Genomic DNA, 18,140 nt, shown 5'->3' on the forward strand with positions numbered 1-18,140 from the left:
CGTAGTGAAAAGTGAAAATGGGTTGACAGGTTATGAAGACATTTACAGCAAGACGATCTTCATTGGGTCACTTAATTTCTTCTGACAGTCCTGTGGGGATGCACACACAACTCGTATCTCGGGAAGCACTTGTCTGGATGACTCTTTTTGGAACAGGCAGCAGTAGCTCTAGACCACGGGTGGGCAATTATTTTTTCCATGGGGCCATATGAGAAACACAAAATATTTTGGAGGGCCGGGCCAAAAGGTTGAACTCAATTCTGCATAATATTAATTGTATTTCTTTATAAACAAAGCATTAATAGCATTGGTTGACAAGCTTGTAAGAGTATATGTTATAATTAAGCAATGAAAAGTTGAGGTTGCCTTACAAAACATGTCATTTATTCAATTACATTTCTCAAAACAATGTTAAAATAACTGAACATGTTACCATTTCTGACTCATATTAGTGAACATTTTTAGTCACATTCACTCTAAAACACATTTTGAGTTTAATATACTGTTGGAAAGTTGTGTGACGTTTCTCAGCATCCTAAAGACATCACAATATTGTTCATTAAGAAAGATACATCATATTGAACTGTCACTAAATGCAGTTTTAGTCCATGTATGAGGTAGAATTAGAAAATGTGTTTATTTTGTCATTTCAAATTAACCTTACAGCGGCCGGTCAGAGTCAACCAAAGGGCCGTGCAATGCCCAGGTCTGCCCTAGATAGAGTCCCCTGTCTGTCTAATAGTACACAAAAATGTCATTTCAGTTCGGTTCGGTTTCCTGAGGTACTCGTTTCCGTTAAATTACAATACAAAAAAGGCAGAAAAAATTACTTAAAATGTTATTATTTTTAAAAATGCAAACAATATTATTTTTAGAAATAAATAAATAAAAGTGAGCCATTTGGGTGATATTTCAAATACGTTTTTTAAACTATTGTATTTTAACAATTTAAAAATCTTAATAAAATTATAAATAAACAAGTTAAAACTCTAAACTTTGAACACTTAGCAGCAACAGCCTGAATATGAAAATGTAACTACTATTATTACTACTACTACGACTACTATTCAAACTTAAAGGTTTTGGCTCGAAAGATTAACTGATCCGCATTTTCTGCAGAAAGCACAGATCTGGTTGCCGTGACAACATCTCCAGCAGTGGCGAAAACCCGCTCACTAGCAACAGAGATAGCTGGAATACAGAGCTAATGCTCTGCTAGTTTTGCTATGTGTGCACTCCTGCGAGCTTTTGATGTGAGCATAAAGTCACACACACTGTTGAGCTTATCGTGTTATTGCATTCAGGAATGTGAGCGCCTGGGATTGTTTGGAATAGCGTCTCCAGATATCGTGGCTTTGTCTGGTACGGTGGTGCCACTGAACTTTCTGCAGGTTTCCTCTTATCTTGCGATCTTGCACATGCGTCAAAGTCTTTGCTCAAGGTTTTAGATATTATGAAAAACTCACTTTTCCCATGTTTCTACACTATTATGGTGATTTTGGGTCCTTATCAACCCCAAAACAGCAAAATAAACCATCCAGTCAATCCCTCGTAGTTTGGGTAGGTCTGTAATCACCTCCTGAAACACGTCTGTATGAAATCGCACCCCTCATGACTTCAGGTGGGGCAAATGTGCCCAAAGATGTGCGTGCACATGTGTGTGTGCGTCCCTGTGTCTGCGTTCTGCCCATCCACACTCTACGGCATGTTCCCTGCATAAAGTTTATTTTTGGTGGTAATGTTCCTGCGAAAATGGGCAAAAATGTTTTAGAGTGGTAAACACTTTGAACGAGAAGCTTTATTGAGCGGGAGATAGACAGAGATAGACATCGACGCAGCGCTCCGTTACTGCCGATGCAGCGCCGATCTGTTACGATGAAGAGGAAGCTGAGCCAAAAGGCAAAGCTCTCCATTTACCGGTCGATTTCCGTTCCTACCCTCACCTGTGGTCACAAGCTTTGGGTCGTGATGGAAAGAACGAGGTCTGAAATGAGGTTCCTCAGAGCGCCGAGTATCTCCGCTCCTCTTAGGCTGCTGCCCCCGAGACCCGACCCTGGATAAGCGGTTTGAAGATGGATGGATGATTCACAGCATTTTTATTCAGTCCTGAGATTATTGTTGTCATCACACACATGTGTGGGTGTGTTTGTAGATACACTCTCCCCTTGATTGTGCTCCGCACATCAACGCTCTGCCTGTCTCCTGCATGAGTCGAAGAAGAAGAGCAGAGTGGACAAAGTTTACATTTTTGCCAATGTTCCGGAGAAAATTGGCAAAAATGTTTTTGGGTGTGCTAAAAATGTCTCTCACGTCCCTTTACCATGGTAGCGCTGCTGCACGCGTGCTCGCTATGAACATACTTTTGCTTCCTGGTTTAGAGCATTTCTGGCAGAGCGGTTTGAGACAGAATTAAGGGACGCTGTCCTGCAGCTATTTTGAGTAAAGACAGTCACAGATATTTCATATAAGTGCCTGAGAACTGCGTTAACTTGTGGAGAAAGGGTAGAATATGGGACCTTTAAACTACCATATTTAAAACAAAATCAACCATTTCTATGAGGGAACATTTTCAACACAAAATTGTTGCCAAAGATGGCAGTTATTGTGTTAACGAAGTTTTCCCAAAACAAAACATCCTGTATATGTACTTGTATGTTGCAATATATCAACCAGTATAAAAGTGTAAGCACACAAGTCTTCTAGTCGCCACCTCTTCCCAGCATTGGCTTCGCACCAATTTGCTTAGTAAAGCTCAGAGTGTGAGAGTGTCAGCATAGTTCTGTGACAAGTCTTTGTGGTAAAGCTGTGGTTTCGTGGTAGTAATACTGAAGTCCATCCATCCATCCATCTTCTTGTAGACGAGACGATTGCAATCATCTCATCTACAGCCACAGAGCCGCCTTGTGGGTCACGGGTCTGCAGGAGCCTATCCCAACTGGCTATGGGCAAAAGGTGGGGTACACCCCGCAAAAGACACCAGCTCATCGCAGGGCCCCATGAAAAATAAACACGCGCACCAACACCTAAGGACAAATTGGTATTACCAATTCACAGAAGCTGCATATGTTTGGACATGGGAGGACTCCGGGAAGCCTGGAGAGAACCCACATGACACACGGACGCAGCTGTTGAAGGAGGGTGTAGTGAACGTCTTCTTCATGACCAGTTGATGGAGCGGTTTTTATGGAAGGGATTTGAGCAACTCGTTCCTGGCGCCATGTTCCTGTTCCTGTTCCTGGGGAAACCGCGCCTGTCGCTCGAGCAGAGGTCAAAGGACACATCACCCGAGAGCGATGAATGTGAAGCTGCTTTGTTCTCTCCTGCAGTTTTTTCTTATTTGTCTAGCCTGAATCACACACATGCATGCACAACATACACTCACTCACACACACACACACACACACACACACACACACCATTCATAGGCCAGGTTTGTGCCTGTCCAGATCCATGTTTCTCTTTATTCACCACATGACCAGGTTTGATTTTTTTGAATAGCGTTGACCTCCTCCCTGGTTTGATGCATCAGCTCTGTTGATTTGTCTCGCTATCACTTCCCTATCCATCTCCTTGACTCGTCTCCGACCTGCCATTCTCTCTCTCTCTCTCTCAACCCAGCCGGTCAGACAGATGGCCGTCCACCATGAGCCTTAGGTTCTGTCCAAGGTTTCTGCCCGTTAAAGGGAAGTTTTTCCTTGCCTCCGTTGCTCTTGTGGGTCAAGTTGGGTTCTGTGTTTCCCTGCAGGTCTTTCCCTGCTAATCCTGTAAAGTGCCTTGAGATGACTTTATGTTGTGATCTGGCGCTATATAAATAAAACTGAATTGAATTGAATTGATTTGTCACATTCCCCCTTTTTTTGTCTAACTTTGAAGCAGCAACATTCCCATGCTCAGATCCCAGTTAAATAATTGATGCAAGTCCGCTGAGTTAAACCAAAGCTACTTCCTGGGGGCACTGCTGGTTGCTGAGAAACTATCAAAATATGCCTTTTCGGTGGAACTGCCAATGGTTAGATAAGTGGAAATAATTACTGGTCCATTGACTGGATTAGATTTGATTGTGTTAATAACTGTGGTCATGAACAGGTACAGTAATAGGTACCAAAATGGAAACTGAAGCATTGATCTAGCCAGACAACAAGACAGATCATTCGTACCCGCCTCCGGTTGCCTCGGCTCTTCATTTATTTATTTATTTTACCAAAATCCCAGTGTTGAGAATTTTACTTTAAGTTTTACAGCACAAAGTATATGAAATGAATGAAAAGAATCGTGCATTCTGTTAAGAATTCAGAAATCATGATTTCCCTTTTTACCGGAGACTCCCAGAAACCCCCTGAAGAACCCCATGGAGTCCCTGCATCCCACTGTGAAAGTGGCCTAGTTTACCCCAGAGCCTCAAATATCTCTGTCCGCACCAGTGTCTCTCACCCTCTGTCCCATTTCCCAGACCTCTCTCTCTCTCTCTCTCTCTCTCTCTAGCAGTTTGCTCTTCACCACAGTCCAGAAGAAAGGGGTGGTGCATTCCAACATCCCGGAGACCATTCCTCTCTTTCACCCAGTGACAGAGAAATTAGAATAAGAATGGCTGTCCGTTCACCCCATTGCCTCAGTGATGAGCTGGGGGGCAGTGAGAGAGGGCTAAATGAAGTGGGTGGGGGGGGCATCCCACACACTCTGCTCTTATTGGACCACGACATTCCCTCTGTTTTTAGTTTGCTGCCGTCAGCTTTGCTTCCAAGTTTGTTTTACCCATTCCGGCACACATGCGCATGCACGCGTAAATACCGTATACACATTGATGTCTGGGACGTGAGCAGTCGGACAAAGAACACACACACACACGTGTCAGACTGACCCGTCCAGCAGAGACAGCGTGGAGGAGTCTGACCACGCCGTGCAGAGGAGGGTGAGGTGACCTGGCAGTGTGAGTATGGCGGTGGACTCAGCTCACGCGGTGCCGATGATGATCTGCTCTTTCTGCTCTGCTTTGCTTGTTTCTCTCGCGGTGGTTAAAATGAGGCTCCTCTTTAGCAGGTCGGTGGCGACTCTGTAAACCCATTGAGCGACCATTGTATTAATACACAACAATAGTGTTGTAGCTTAACTGTGTTACAGCGGCTTTTTCACGTCGTTGGAAAAAAAGCTTCACATCATTTTCATTATCTTTGAAGTGGTGTTTTATATGTTCGTTACGTATTCGTAGGTCGGTTGTATGTATTTAAGTTTGGCGTGTGTTATGTCAGATGTGTGTACTTACTAGGGAATCGGGCCCGATCGCATGCTTGCAGACTCGATCGGTATCGGACGTTACCTCCCGATCAGGACTCGGATATGTATGGGCAGTTATTTTAATGACTTTTTATCATATCTGGAGATACGCTGTGGCGCAGAGTGAGATCTCCCTACTCCAACAGAAACGGCAACACGTGCATCACTTCCTGTGACGCTATTGGTTGAATGCTGGCTAAACACGGAAGCAGCTTGAAGCTCGTCGCGGGAGTATTTTAAAAGTGGATGAGAAACATCTTGCGATCAAGGTGCTGTTCAGTTTAGTTTAAATATTTGTATTTAATATTTCCTGTTGCACTAGTCCAAGTCCCAATTTTTAAAAGTATTTTATTTATTTCTTGAATGTTCAAAACTACAGCACAGAAGAGCTCTGTTTAAGACTTAAATGTTGAAATAAGAGGATAAAATAAAAAAAATAAGGGACGTCACTCTTATTTATTTTAAAAAATTTATGCATTACAGAAGTATCGGATCGGGAATCGGTATCAGTTCAAAATCTACCCACTGCGCCACCGTGTTGCCAGTAGTGTTTTTATATGTTGTGTGTGTATACATGACATATTGACTGTATACTCACATGCTGGATGTGTGTGTGTTACAGAGCATTGGCGTATACATCATTTCCTTCAGGATAAATAATCTCTCTCCCTATCTTTCTCTATCTCTCTCTATCTCCAGCTCTCTCCAGCTCTCTTTCTATATATCTGAGTCTCCAACCTTTTTCCTACCGAAAATAATTCACCTAAATTGCATGCTTTTGGAGGCGGGAGGAACCCGGAGAACCCGGAGAAAACCCGTGCAGACTTGGGGAGAACATACAATCTCAGCACAGATAGAAAGACAGACTCGAACCTGGCACCTTCGTTCTGTGAGGCGACAGCGCTAACCACTACGTCAGCGGTAGGGGTTAGCTATGTTATTTGTGTCGCCCCACAGCTTGTAATTATTAAACGATTATTTCACCAATCTACTCACGCACATTTCTAGAAGTTGTGGCCTTGAATAATCACTTCTCTCCTTCGTGTTCCTGTTTTTACTTAAAAAAATTCCAAGTTCTTGTCTTTAAATCGAGGGCTTTTGGTCTCTATGTGCCAAAGCAGTTTTGGAGGCTTCATTGCCTTGTTTTCTAGCTTGTCGCTACATATCATGCAAAGCGGACTTGGTGTGTGAGTTTTAGATAAATAAGCTCTCTCCCTATCTATAAACAAAATGCGGGTTTTAGATAAACCCGCATTTTGACTCCTGTTTTGTCTGTTCAAAGAAACATGTTTTTTTCTTTCCTCTTCTGGATCCTCATTTGGCCTTTTCCCCCTTTCAAAGAAGCTCTCCAAAGACGCTTGTTTTTTGCTCATTTTCGCTACTTTACAGCTGTTATTTTTAGTAATGTATCACATGACCAAGAAAATTCACTGGCAAACGTTACATTGGAGAAAATCTGGTCGTTTTTTCAAAATAAAGCACCTTTTAGACTCTAATAATCGATATAACGTAAATGATATAAATTGGTAATTCTTTCTGTGTGGCCCGGTAACAAACGCATCATTGACCGGTACCGTTTTATTAAATAAGCAAATGTTCTCCAACGCAACAACCCAGAAGACGGGGTCTGTGGAACGTAACTCCGTCGTTCAGTGACGAGCATCTGTAATAACTGCAGTAACAGGATGTTCCTCGGTGGAGATTTTCAATCGCTGAGACTTTATCGCGATACACGATATATATCTCGATATTCTGATTCCTCCTCTAAATCACTGTATAAATGTTAAATTCAACCCTTTGATGCATAAAATGACACGAGTTCTGACTCGGAAAGAGCCTTCTGTTGAATTGGAGATTTGCATGCAATGAATGGGGGGGGGGGGGGGGGGCATCCAATCATGTCAAGTTCAGAGAACCTGTTATTCCAAACCAGGCTGCTGTACTCACAAGCTTTTAATAAATACAAATAAATAATGGCATTTGTGCAACCGCTGCCGGATGACAGAGCCAGTGCTGTGGAGCCAAGTCCTCCGTCTCCATCTTCAATGAGCGCTTTAGTATCTCCGACCTCTGTGTTGACCCTGGACTCTCTTTCTTCTGAAAACTAAACTTGACTAACGAGTCCTCTCTACATCTTGAATTGATTCATCGTGTCTGCTGTTTTCCAGCATGAGAGACGGCTTGGCGTCCGTCCCGATGCCCATCATGGACGTCCACCTGAACCTCCTCATGCTGGGTGAGTTTGCCTGTATATCTTTTTTTTCTTTCAAATCTTATTCAGGCTGAGACCACTTTAAAAAAAACATTGGCAAATTGAAATCAAATGCTATTTTGGCACAAATTCAAAAGCTGTCATGCTCTTAAAAAATAGTTGCTCATGAACCAGCAAGAAAGGCATCTTTTTATTTTGTTTATTGGAAATGCCAATAAAAAGATTAAACATTAAAAAAACATGCAGTAAAATGTGATGGGCAGAGTCATTAAGAAATTTATATCATACATTTTGGGACATTTTAAAAAAAATAAAAAGAGCTCTATAATGAAACTTCAAAACACCGACAAAAGAAATAGTTCATGAAAAATATCATCTTTCACTGTATACTCTTCTTTAACAGCAAATTTTCATTCTGATGTCATAAGGAAAGCTTTAAAGCAGAGAATGTATTTAAAACGGATTTTCTTTTAGTCATTACAGCCTTAGTGACAAAAGTTGTTAAAGCCGTCACACTATCAGTAACCTTTTAGTATCGGATATTCAAAAGTATTTCATGTCGAAAACAGCAGCGGGGAAAAAACACTCAAACAGATCCACACTTACATCGTCCTCTTAAGACTCCATTCATACGAACATGGACACCCAGAGGAAATCCAAACTGATGTTTTCTGTTCTTGGCAGTAAGGCTTGGATTTCTGGCACCTCGTTTCTGGTTAGTTATTTGCCCAGTGAGCGGAACCCATTGTGTAATGTCATACCTGCAAACTGAGGTCAGGTGAAACCCAGCCCCGTCACCGAGTAAGTTTCTGTGGGTCTGTTTTCTTGATACTTGAGTAGAGGAATTTAAGACAGCATTAGGCAAAAATGCACGAGTGTGTTTGTAGTTTCTCTACTTGTCTCTGAATGCATCTCTGAAGAGAATATGTTCTTTCTGCCCCACATCGCATACTTGGAATTCAGCGGTGCAGCACCGCCTTGGGTTTTATGTTGACAAAGGTGTGTTTGATCTTTATCTTCAGTCTACAAGTTCACCTTGCAACCCATTTATGTTCAGTTCTACATCTATGCATTAGTTACAGGAATTTTCTGGTTTTTTCGATGTGTTAAATTGTCTATATATTTTATTCAAGCAGTGGATTCCTCTCCCAGGTCGACCACATACTGTATTTTCTGTCATGGTTGTCAGTGCAGCATTTAACAATGCCAGTCGCGGATTGTTAATGCTTTCCAGGAATTTAGAATATTTGCCTCCGTTAAGTCTTTTGCCTGGACAAGTGCCAGTGCAGGTATACTCACAAAAATATAGTATGTTTGTACAGAAGGGTTGGGGGAGCTGTAGTCTCAGAAAGCACCAAAAGCAAAGTCACAAACACACGCAGAGATATTAATTGTTTTGCTCAAAGGAAAAGGCGTTAATAACTTTTCCAGCCAGAAGAAATTGGGAGCAACATTTTCACGTCTTCAAAGCAAATGTACAAATACAGTCGTAGACACGTTTCTCTGTGTTACCAAACTAACAGCAGCTTCATGACCAAATTCAGAATGCCACACACTTCATATACGCAAACCAAACTCACCAAAACCATCTTGTTAATCTGTCCGTTGGTCCAGCAATAAATAAAAAAGGATTAATAATAAAATAAAATAAAAGATTACAGTTAATAAAAAGGAGAATGGCCCACCTTGGAGGGCAGCGGTCCAAATTAATTTAATCAAACCTTATCCAAGATTAAACTCCCTGATCTGTAAACCATAATTTACAGGTTAGAAATGTTTTAACAATATTACTATAATCTGCTCCACGTCGCATGTACCCTTAAATATCAGTTCCTTTAATATGCCTATTTTTTATTTATTAAATTATTTTTTTTTACATCTAGATCCATGCATGAGAACAATCCTGCAGTAAATAAATAAATAGAAAAATTCTGGCTCAACATCGAAATTCAATCCATCTTCCCACCGCATTTCATGAAAAAGCATTCAGTAGATTCTTTGCAAATCAATCAGCAAGGGACATACAGGAGCACCTTTATGGAAGTAATAAGTTCCTTCATTCATGTAATAAATGGGATGTCCCAGTGTTCGGAGGTTTGAAGCTGTACAGTGCTCACGTTTCTAGAATGGCCCTTATCTTTCCCATCGTGCCTCGACACGTCGCTGCCCTGTATGTTTTCTGAGCAGGTCTGAAGGAGTGTCGCCATCTCTTATCCCTCTTATAATAAGTGAGCCTGCTAACTTCTTATTACACACAGTCGTTACTAAACCTAGTTTACTCTGTGCCAGTAAATGGTTCAATCTTGACACACACCCTAACTGAACTGCCTCGTAAACTGCGAGGCAGTTCAGTCAGGGCGCAGTAAACTTAACGGACCCCATTCGGTGCCTCATAGTTTCGTTTGAGTAAAGTCTGTCCTCGCAGTTATTCTGTCCATCCTTCAGTTTCCCTTTGCCATGTTTTCTCCCATTGTCTCTGTCCCCCTTGTCTTGCTGTGTCTCATAACCCCTGATGAGGCCTGTCGGTCAGGACCAGTGATGCAGAAAGAGCGTTGGGTGAGGGAGAAAGTATGAGGAAATACCAGCACACCTCAGGGAGAAGAAGTTAAGGTGTTTGCAGCATCGCATTATGTAATAACGCCGCATTGTGTAATAATGCCGCATTATGTAATAACGCCGCATCATGTAATAACACTGCATCATGTAATAACGCCACATTATGTAATAACACCGCATTATGTAATAATGCTGCATTGTGTAATAACACCGCATCATGTAATAACACTGCATTTGTAATAACACTGCATTTGTAACAACTTACTACAAAATGCAGAAAATATTATTACATATTGCGTTCAAGAATTTTGTTACAAATTGCAGCAAGTTATTCCAAAATGTGGCATTATTACATAATGTGGCGTTATTACATAATGTGGCGTTATTACATAATGTGGTGTTATTACATAATGCGGCGTTATTACATAATGTGGTGTTATTACATAATGATGCGTTGTTACATAATGTGGTGTTACATAATGTGGTGTTACATAATGTGGCGTTATTACATAATGTGGTGTTATTACATAATGATGCGTTGTTACATAATGTGGTGTTATTACATAATGTGGTGTTATTACATAATGTGGTGTTATTACATAATGCGGTGTTATTACATAATGTGGCATTATTACATAATGTGTTGTTATTACATAATGTGGTGTTATTACATAATGTGGCATTATTACATAATGTGGCATTATTACATAATGCGGCGTTATTACATAATGCGGCGTTATTACATAATGTGGTGTTATTACATAATGCGGTGTTATTACATAATGTGGCATTATTACATAATGCGGCGTTATTACATAATGTGGTGTTATTACATAATGATGCGTTGTTACATAATGTGGTGTTATTACATAATGCGGTGTTATTACATAATGTGGCATTATTACATAATGCGGCGTTATTACATAATGATGCGTTGTTACATAATGTGGTGTTATTACATAATGCGGTGTTATTACATAATGTGGCATTATTACATAATGTGGCGTTATTACATAATGTGGTGTTATTACATAATGATGCGTTGTTACATAATGTGGTGTTATTACATAATGCGGTGTTATTACATAATGTGGCATTATTACATAATGCGGCGTTATTACATAATGTGGTGTTATTACATAATGATGCGTTGTTACATAATGTGGTGTTATTACATAATGCGGTGTTATTACATAATGTGGCATTATTACATAATGCGGCGTTATTACATAATGTGGTGTTATTACATAATGATGCGTTGTTACATAATGTGGTGTTATTACATAATGATGCGTTGTTACATAATGATGCGTTGTTACATAATGTGGTGTTATTACATAATGTGGTGTTATTACATAATGATGCGTTGTTACATAATGTGGTGTTATTACATAATGCGGTGTTATTACATAATGTGGCATTATTACATAATGCGGCGTTATTACATAATGTGGTGTTATTACATAATGTGGTGTTATTACATAATGCGGTGTTATTACATAATGTGGCATTATTACATAATGCGGCGTTATTACATAATGTGGTGTTATTACATAATGATGCGTTGTTACATAATGTGGTGTTATTACATAATGATGCGTTGTTACATAATGTGGTGCTACAGTCCTTTTTCTGAAAAGCAGAACTGAAGAAGCCTCCTGGATGAGCGGTGAAACGTCTTCAATGAAACTTGTCCAGTTGATTCGTTGTTGTTTTTTGCGCTTCCGGATTTACCTCAACCTGAATGACTGAGAACCGACACAGACAAACAAACGAATGTTATTGAGTGCTGCTCAATACAGTCTGAAACACATGTACAGTCAGAATACGTTGGAATTCATCAGTCGGAAATCTTTGTGAACTCTGAGTTTAAAACAAATTAACTTTACTATAAATATTTTTGAAATTTAATTTTGTATAAATGAAATGATTCTTATCGCACTTCCAAACCATGGTGAAGTTCTGTGTGTCTTCCCTCCACCTCCAGCGCTCACTGTGTTTGGACAGGAGCTCCCCTCTGGCCCTCATGGCTGCACGGATGGAAGTTGTTACCCGGCAACAGGCAACCTTCTGATTGGACGAGCTTTCAACTTATCTGCCACCTCTACTTGTGGTTTGGCAGGGCCGGAGCACTACTGCATTGTCAGTCATCTACAGGTAAGGGATGCACGTGATTCAAAACAGAGAAGAAAGGGAAATGTTTGCTTCAACACAGGAAAAGCACCGGGATCCGACCACCGACTGGTGATAATGATGGCGCGGTAGGATTTTAGGTTCCATATTTTTTGTTTGCATCTGCCCTGTCCGTGGCACCCTGCACTCAGGAAGGATATTTGTTGTCTCATTCATGTACTCATCTTTGCCCTTCAGCTGCTGTTTGTCCATCTTTACTTTTCAAGTGGTTTTCTAGTCATGTTGCTCCCTGACGCCATTCAGACTTTCGGTGTCAGGCCACAGGCGTAAACCAGCCAGCCACTCCCTGGTCAAACGCAGAGCCGTGACGGCGTTGAATGTTTACCGGCAGAAAAGAAGTGCAGAAGAACACCTGATGAGTTCGGTTAAAGCTCGGTTGCGTTTGGCGAAGGTTTGATCAAAGCTTTGACTTCATCAATGTAAGAAAAGACAGAATGATCTTGTTTCGATGCGGCAGAAGAGAAACTTTGTTGTTACAGCAGCACGAGGAAAGAAATATATACAGAGAGAAAATATTGACAAGAATATGACATAAAAACCGGAGCATAGCGAGAGTAAAAAATAGTTACCAGGGAAACACTTGCGAATCACTCTCTTAAATAAAGGGGCGTGGGGGGGGAAGCTTCAAGGTTCTAAGCCCAGAGGGAGGGAGCGTGTAGCTTGTGCTGGAGTCATGCTACCTGCCTGTGTGATGCGAGGCAGGTTGCTGTTACTGCTGTGTGTCACATCCTGGCACGCTCAGCGTGATGTTGATATTCTCTCTGCAAACACAGTTTCATGCGTCTACATGCGCAGCATGTGCCTGTGTCTACGCGCCGCGGCTTTTGTACGAATACATTTCTTTTATTACGTGAACGCCAGCTCTGTCTTTTGAGTTTTTGGTTGTTAAATTTTAGTCTGTATGGCACTTTAGCAGTATGTAGTCTACGTCCGTGCCGCTGTAGGGCACTACGCCAGGGTCTCAGCGCTCTCCTCACTGAGGGGGAGGGGGGGGGCACCTCCGATCCCCGTTATAGCCAGGCTCGTGTCGCTTCTCTCTTCCTCGTTGTCCATGTGGCGGTGGCTGCAGACTGGTGTTATTTGGCGTGGCTAAAGCATGTGGCCATCTGCGCACGCACACACACACACACACACACACACACACACACACACCTTGAAAAAGGGAATAACCACCCCGGTCTGCCAATCCAGAAGCACTGTCCCCAACCGCCATGCGATGTTGCAGAGATGTGTCAACCAAGTCAATCCCTGCACATCCAGAGATTTAACTATTTTACCACCAGAATTTTGTAACATAAAATATTCAGTTTTGACATCACTTTTCTTAAAAGGTTGTAACTTGATAAAGCCATACTGTAAATGAGAATAATCATCAATATGAACCAAAGTTTGTGATGGGAATAACATCTAATTTGCATATTACGACATCACCAGGCATCCAGTGGACCTGAACTACTTCATCTCTCACGTAAACCCAGCCATCATCTCAGTATTCATGGTGGGACGGCGAATAACACCGCTGCCCCCCTCCGCCATTAGCGGTGTATTTTCTCCCTCGATCTTTATTGCATATGGCGCTATTTCCACGGCTTTTTCCATCCCCGCGAGCAATCAAAACGCTACCTTTAGCGTTTTTATGAACTCTGCGACACCCCCGAGGTCCCCTCCATCCACCCTGGACAGGAGGAAGTGAAGCAGCGGCTCCGTTATGTCCTGCTTGTGGACTGTGGACTGTGGACTGTGCACGGTGCACGGACGCAGTGGAACTTTCCGTCTCACTGGACGACTGAACACAGTCACCAGAGGGTGGATATTCCTCGTCAGAATCTGAGTCAGCCATTAGGTGTTGCGACTTCTCAACATGCTTCGTTTTCTCTCGCTAAAATGTGCTCTCTTGCTGTCTTACTCCAAACACTACTTTCTCCACGACTGGGCAGCGTTCCTTACATTCTATAAAACAGTAACTACGTAACTTTGAATGGAAACACACCCACATATGTGGCTCAGGTTGAAGTGAGAGATGTCTGCCATCTGCTGGTGTGAAGTGGTAACTGCACGAGGCCCCATATTTTGCTTGTCGCAATTTTGCGACTTTGGTGCTGTGGACGTTAAGGTACTCAGAGCGACTCTCGTCCACACCCAGTGCCCTGTGTAACTGAGGAGTTTGGTGATGGACACCACCTCTGAGACCAGTGTCCATCACCCACATTTCTTCAGCCTAATAGGTGGACGCTTTATTTCAGGAAACATCTCCATCATGTAGCTTGACAAGCTTGTAAACTAGCAGATCAAATGAAATGTAGAAATAGCTCATTAATTCAGTCATTCTTCCAAAGAACTGTTATTTACTGCAACATCCACAGCTGTGCTTGTGAAATGTTTCTAATGCGGCACAAAATGTTTGCCCTTCATCATATCTAAGAGTATATGTGTGTGTTCACCCTTGACAGGAGTCAGACAAGTGTTTCGAGTGTAACTCCCAGCATCGCTATGACCCTCACCGCCACAGAAACAGCCACCGCATCGAAAACGTCATTTACCTCATGGACAGCAGCGGAGACAACACCTGGTGGCAGTCGGTCAATGGTGCGTTTGCATTCATCCTCGTTTTACACAACAGATTCGATGTCCAAGATGTGACTGTGAGCTGCAATTCTATGATACAAGAGGAGAAATGGCACCATTCTGTGTGAATCAGCGTTCTCATGGGGATAATCTCAACAAAATGCTACATAGAATGTTTATTAAAGTCTCCTTCAGGCTTTAGTTTTGTTGTCATGACACTGATTGACAGTTGTTAAATCCACAGGGCAAGAGAATGTCAGCATCCGACTGAACCTGGATGCCGAATTCCACTTCACACATCTCATCATGAAGTTCAAGGTATGGACACGCTCCTACATGTGTTTGTGTACATCCGTTGACTCAGGCTGCATCCGACTGTCCATTGTGTGCACATTCCGTTGCTTTGAGTCAGGGTTGAATCCACCATTATACTCTATATTATTATTATAATATATATTATAAATGATGGGTACAATTCACCTGTGCAAACCATCATAATTATCTTGTATAAAAAAGATTTCATTCATAAAAATAATGAGAAAAAAAATAAAATGAAAGAAACAGAAAACATGAACTTTTTTAATAATGTCAGGGAGTGACCATTAAAGTATTTTGCTTTTCCAACTCAAAATCAAATTGGGCTTTTTAATTTTTATGTGTGTTCCCAATTTCCCCCCAAAACCTTCTTTCTCCATTCCTGTGATATACATCCAAAATAAAGAGTTTTCATTTCAGAAAAGATAACGCAGGGGTGTCAAACTCATTTTGTCCAAGGGCCACATTAGCATTACCGTAATTCCTGGTGTACAAGCCGCTACTTTTTTCCAATATTTTGAACCTTGCGGTTTATGCAACGACGCGGCAAATTTACGTATATTTTCCCACTTTCGTTACGAGCCGTGTTTCGTTAAAGCCTATTTATTTTCATTACGAAATTAACGCTCGCCCGCCCGGAGGGAAAGCCCCGCTTGCGCGGAGCTGAGGAGATCCGCGATAAGGGCCCGGCGCTCGTCCAGAGTCGCCGCCGCCGGACCGCCGTACCCGGTCCCCGCCGCCTGTCCCGGTCCGACGCCGCATAGCGGGGAAGGAACCCGCCCCCTCAACCTCCCGGGCGTCCCCACCCCTGCCGCACCACGCTCCCGCGGGCGGAGGATGAGGGGGACGGGGGCAAGGGGGACGGGGACAACCCGCCAGGCGGGCGCGCCGCGCAGCCTCCGACGGGCGGAGAGGGGAGGGCGACGGGGCGACTGCTCCCCCAGCCGCGGCTCGAGCCCAGCCCCGCTTCGCACCCCAGCCCGACCGACCCAGCCCTTAGAGCCAATCCTTATCCCGAAGTTACGGATCTGATTTGCCGACTTCCCTTACAGCTACCTTGATCTAACATGCCAGAGGCTGTTCACCTTGGAGACCTGCTGCGGATATCGTTACGAGCCGTGTTCCGTTAAATATCATTTGTCTCAATGCACTCGCGGCTTACGAATATGTGCGGCTTATTTTAGTACAAAATATATATATTTTTTAATTCAGTGGGTGCGGCTTTTTCACAGGTGCGCATAATAGTTCAGCAATTACGGTATGTTTGCCCTCCAAAGGCCAAATGTAAACCGTAACACAGTAAAAATGTAACAAAATGTAATGTCATTTAATGTAAAATAAATGTAACTACTCCTTAACATGCTGTTAAATAACTATTTATTTTTTATTTATCTCTTTAGTTACAGTAATTACAATAAAATATTCTGTTTTGATAACACTTTTGGAAAAGGTTGTAACTTAAATATTGTTAGAGATAAAGCCAAACTGTAAATGAGAAAAATCACAAGTATGAACCAAAGTTTGTGATGGGAATAAATGAACACATTTAATAATGTGGAAAAGTTCCATTCAAATGTAATCATCACGCAGGAACAAAGATAATCGATACAAAATCAAAGCTAAACCAAAAAGCCACCACCTTGTCTTGTCATGGACATGCAGAAACCAAAAAAAAAAAAAAACCGAAGTGGGCAAGATAAAGAACATTCCCCGAGTCAATGCTGCGGAAAAGGCGTCACTTTCAGGATCAGCACTGGACAGCTCCATATATAGCCGACTACCTATGGAGCTGTCCAGTGCTGATCCTGATCCATATGTAGCTGGGGTCAACATGTCAGCACATGCTGGAAAAAACAAAAAAGTTCAAATAACTTTCAATAATCACCACCAGCAGATTATTGATTTCCTGACTGCAGTGTGTTGCTATTGTTATTGCCATGTTGCTGAATTTTTCCGTTTGATCATTTCTCTACTTAAGTTACAAACATTGCATATTCAATTGTATAGTTGTAAAAATATATGGATAGATTATTGCTGTTATTATAACATAAATAATTTCAATTGATCAGTTTAAGAAAACCACACTACTCCATCGATCAATAATCAAACTTATTCAAGTAAATGATATTAAATAATAAATAAAGAAAAATATCATCCAACACAAGTTATGGCATTAACTTTGTTCAAAACTCTTTTGTCACAGTTGAGAGGGGCAGAACTGCAGAACAACCAACAAACGTGGGCTGTTAAGAACATGTGTGATAGATGCAGCATTTTACAAAACACGTCTGCACACAGCTCTCGCGGGCCACAAGAAATGACTTGGAGGGCCACTTTTGGCCCCCAGGCCTTGAGTTTGACACATGTGGGATAACACATTTCAAAATGTCTTGTAGTGCTCTATGAGTATCAGCCCGGTTCTCTCTGATACATGGACAGTCCCATAGATTATGGAAATGGTTGCGCTTTGCTCTCCACACTTTCTCCAACATCGAGGAGGAGTTCCATCATAATGTGTTTTTGGTGATAAAGTATCTTCAGCGTTTTCCATGCATATTCCTTTAGCTTCTGTGGATTTCCATTGGAGTTTCCATCGTTCAGTCCATTCCTCCTCTGATAGTCATCCTTTCTTTTTTTCTCACACATTGTCTTTACGTACTCAGTTGAATGAGATTTACGATGCATCAGACTTTTATACAAAATTTCAGAATCAGAATATTTTATTAAAGTGATCCCTGACTGTTTTGACGAATGGGTTAGTGGAGCCTGGTTAGCGACCGCAGCATTAGCTTCTTTGCTAGCTTCTGAGGCGCTTGTTGCATTTTCTTAACTCATTCTTTGTTCAGTTGCACCTTTTGGACGTCCACCTCTGTCCCCCATGTTCATCCCGTTCTAGCTAAAATCTCTCGAGAGCTATCGGTCTCGGCTGCCATTTGGGATGATGACATCACCAGAATCACCATTATACTCTTAGTAAAGCAAATCTAATACAACTGATCCAGATGAATTAGTCAGACAACGAATGTCT

The 18,140-nt window shown here is 41.9% G+C and overlaps 1 protein-coding gene across 1 annotated transcript in view; it reads left to right on the forward strand.

Moving 5' to 3' along the window:
- The first annotated feature begins 7,440 nt into the window (after positions 1 to 7,440).
- lamb2l (laminin, beta 2-like) overlaps positions 7,441 to 18,140 on the forward strand; it is a 33,866-nt gene continuing 23,166 nt past the window's right edge. The window contains exons 1-4 of the mRNA XM_068750454.1: positions 7,441 to 7,507; positions 12,027 to 12,196; positions 14,683 to 14,818; positions 15,042 to 15,115. Coding sequence (XP_068606555.1) covers positions 7,441 to 7,507; positions 12,027 to 12,196; positions 14,683 to 14,818; positions 15,042 to 15,115 — 447 coding nt within the window. The remainder of the gene's footprint in view (positions 7,508 to 12,026; positions 12,197 to 14,682; positions 14,819 to 15,041; positions 15,116 to 18,140) is intronic.

This window comes from Brachionichthys hirsutus, chromosome 2 (assembly GCF_040956055.1).
Source record: "Brachionichthys hirsutus isolate HB-005 chromosome 2, CSIRO-AGI_Bhir_v1, whole genome shotgun sequence".
In the NCBI taxonomy this organism is placed as follows: domain Eukaryota; kingdom Metazoa; phylum Chordata; class Actinopteri; order Lophiiformes; family Brachionichthyidae; genus Brachionichthys; species Brachionichthys hirsutus.